Source organism: Hippocampus bargibanti, linkage group LG04 (assembly GCF_051943395.1).
Source record: "Hippocampus bargibanti isolate YZ-2025 linkage group LG04, ASM5194339v1, whole genome shotgun sequence".
Taxonomy (NCBI): Eukaryota; Metazoa; Chordata; class Actinopteri; order Syngnathiformes; family Syngnathidae; genus Hippocampus; species Hippocampus bargibanti.
In genome coordinates, this window is record NC_142737.1 from 31888440 (window position 1) to 31890939 (window position 2500).

Genomic DNA, 2500 nt, shown 5'->3' on the forward strand with positions numbered 1-2500 from the left:
ATTACTGCTGATGAACCGTTTTAGCGCACGCGTGACAACTTTGAAGACGTGAGCGCAAACACACGCAAGGGAGGACAATTTTGGGAAATGAGATGAGGACATTTTGGGTAGATTTAAAGCAGCAAAATTTTCGACGGGGTAAATTTAAAAAGATTTTTTTTTGGTTTGTTTGAACGAACGCTTAAAAAGGTTCCGCTATGGTTTGAACGGCGGCTGAAATGAAGATGATTCATTTTGCCAATCGATCACTTGAAAGTAAAATGTGATTGGGAGCCGGGCCGGCGACCTTTCACATCCCATAAACAATTCACATTAATCTTGATTTATTTTTATTTTTTTTTAAATAAAGAATTTTCCTCCACCGATTGTAGTTTTTCGTTCATTGTTGCTTTGAATAAATATGCCGACGGCGGACATTTTGTGGTTTTAATTACAATTTTTGTCTTACAAAATGGAGATTTGCATTGAAAAACCCGCAAGAGTGGCTCCTGTATTTAGTTTTTCTACTTTCATTCCTTTCATAACTTTGCTGCTGTGAAATGTAAATTTCTCCACTGCGAGACGAATAAAGGCAAATCCAATCCAATCCAAAAATGACCATTCAAAATATGCAGGGATAAAATATTGAAGAAATATGATGGGTCAATTTGTCAAGAAATGAGTCAAACAATCAATAATTTGCGATGGGGGGGGGGGGGGGCAATGTTTTTAAAATTACAGGTTGATTATGAAAAAATATATAAAAAATTAAAAATAAAATATGATTTCATGTTAATATGAAAAAGAAATTAAATGACGAGTAAAACTAGCCACACGCACACACAAATAAAATATGATTTCATGTTAATGTGAAAAAGAAATCAAATGACGAGTAAAACTAGTCACAAACACACACACACAAAAATGAAATATGATTTCATGTTAATATGAAAAAGAAATCAAATGACGAGTAAAACTAGCCACACACACACACATACACACACACGGCGTTGGAGTTGACCTCTGAGGGGCGGGTACGTACGGTTGTTGACGTCGGCATTGTGGCTGCTGACGGGGATGATCTCCATCCTCTGCTGACCATACAGGAAGTAGTCCAGCTCCTCGGCGGTCAGCTTGGCGGCGTCCGGCGACGCGGCGGCCTTCCCGCCTTCCTCGCCGGCGCTCTTGACGCTGGACGACACCACGCCGACGCCCCCGCAGCGCCGCTCCTTCACCTGGAGAAGGCGTCCCAGCGCGGGGTTGTCGGCGGGGGTGCCGTCTCCCGCCGGACCCCCGGGGCCCAACGGTGCCAGGGTCTGCCCGTAGAGACCCATATGCTGGGTTAGGGGATGTTGGGAGGAGGCAGCGACGGGCGCCGAGGAGGACGAGGCGCAGTGGGGGGGTCCCGATGGCGGCTTGAGCGGCGTTTGCGGAAAAAGCTGCTGCCAGTGATGAAGATACGCAGAGGCGTCCACTTTGAGGAAGGCCGACGCCCCGGGCGCCGACGCCTCGCCCGGCTTCAGCATGGCGCCGCGCCGTCTGCACCCAGGAGGGGAAAATGACATCTGTCAATCATCCATCCGGCGCTCTCATTCACGCCTTCCTTTTGAGAAAAATCCATCTTGTGAATGACATATGAGTCCCCTTTGACCTTCGGACGTCCAAATTAGATTAAAATTGCATTCAAATCAAATTCTTATTATTATAAATGCGGCTATTTTAGTGGACATCATAGCCAGAGAAAGAATTTTTCAAGAAAGAGTTGGAGATGGAGGGGGCTCTCCAATCATAAAGACCCCCATTTGATTTAACGCACAAACATGTCGGAGACAAAATGTTGAGTTCAACTTCACGACGCCGTCAAAATAAAATAAATAAATACATTCCAGGATGCATCAAATCATTTTGAGAAATGAATGCATAAATACATAAAAATAATGATAATAATAAATTCAATGTATAAGTACCTTTCAAAATAAATGAAATAAAAAAAGTAAATACAAATAAATAAAATACAAATAAAGTCAATTAAAAAAATAAAATAAATGCATTCCAGGATGCGTGAATAATTTAGATTGGGGATGGAGAAATGTATGAATAAATACATAATAATAATAATAATAATAATAATAATAATAATAATAATAATAATAATAATAATAATAAATTCAATTTATAAGTGTGTTTCAAAATAAATGAAATAAAAAAGCAAATACAAATAAATAAAATAAAAGTAAAATTAAAAAAAACCCAGGAATGCATAAAATCATGTTGATCGGGGATGGCAAAGTGTATGAATAAATACATAATAATAATAATAATAATAATGACGAAGCCTCTTGGATAGGAGGCGAAACGTCCGAAACCTTCAAATTTGTACAGATGACGGCTGAAGAAACTTTCTCATCGATGGACCACTCCTGTATGACTGAGAGCTTACACAGACGTAATAATAATAATAATAATAATAATAATAACAACAACAATATTTTTTTTAAAAATTAAGAAAATAAATTCCTGC

General features: G+C 39.4%; 1 protein-coding gene across 5 annotated transcripts in view; it reads right to left on the minus strand.

Annotated features, from left to right (window-relative positions):
* prdm6 (PR domain containing 6) overlaps positions 1-2500 on the minus strand; it is a 33893-nt gene that overhangs the window by 22778 nt on the left and 8615 nt on the right. For all 5 annotated transcript variants that reach the window (XM_088995189.1, XM_088995186.1, XM_088995187.1 and 2 more), the window contains exon 4: positions 1022-1518. In XM_088995189.1, coding sequence (XP_088851315.1) covers positions 1022-1505 — 484 coding nt within the window. In that variant the 5' untranslated portion in view covers positions 1506-1518. The remainder of the gene's footprint in view (positions 1-1021; positions 1519-2500) is intronic.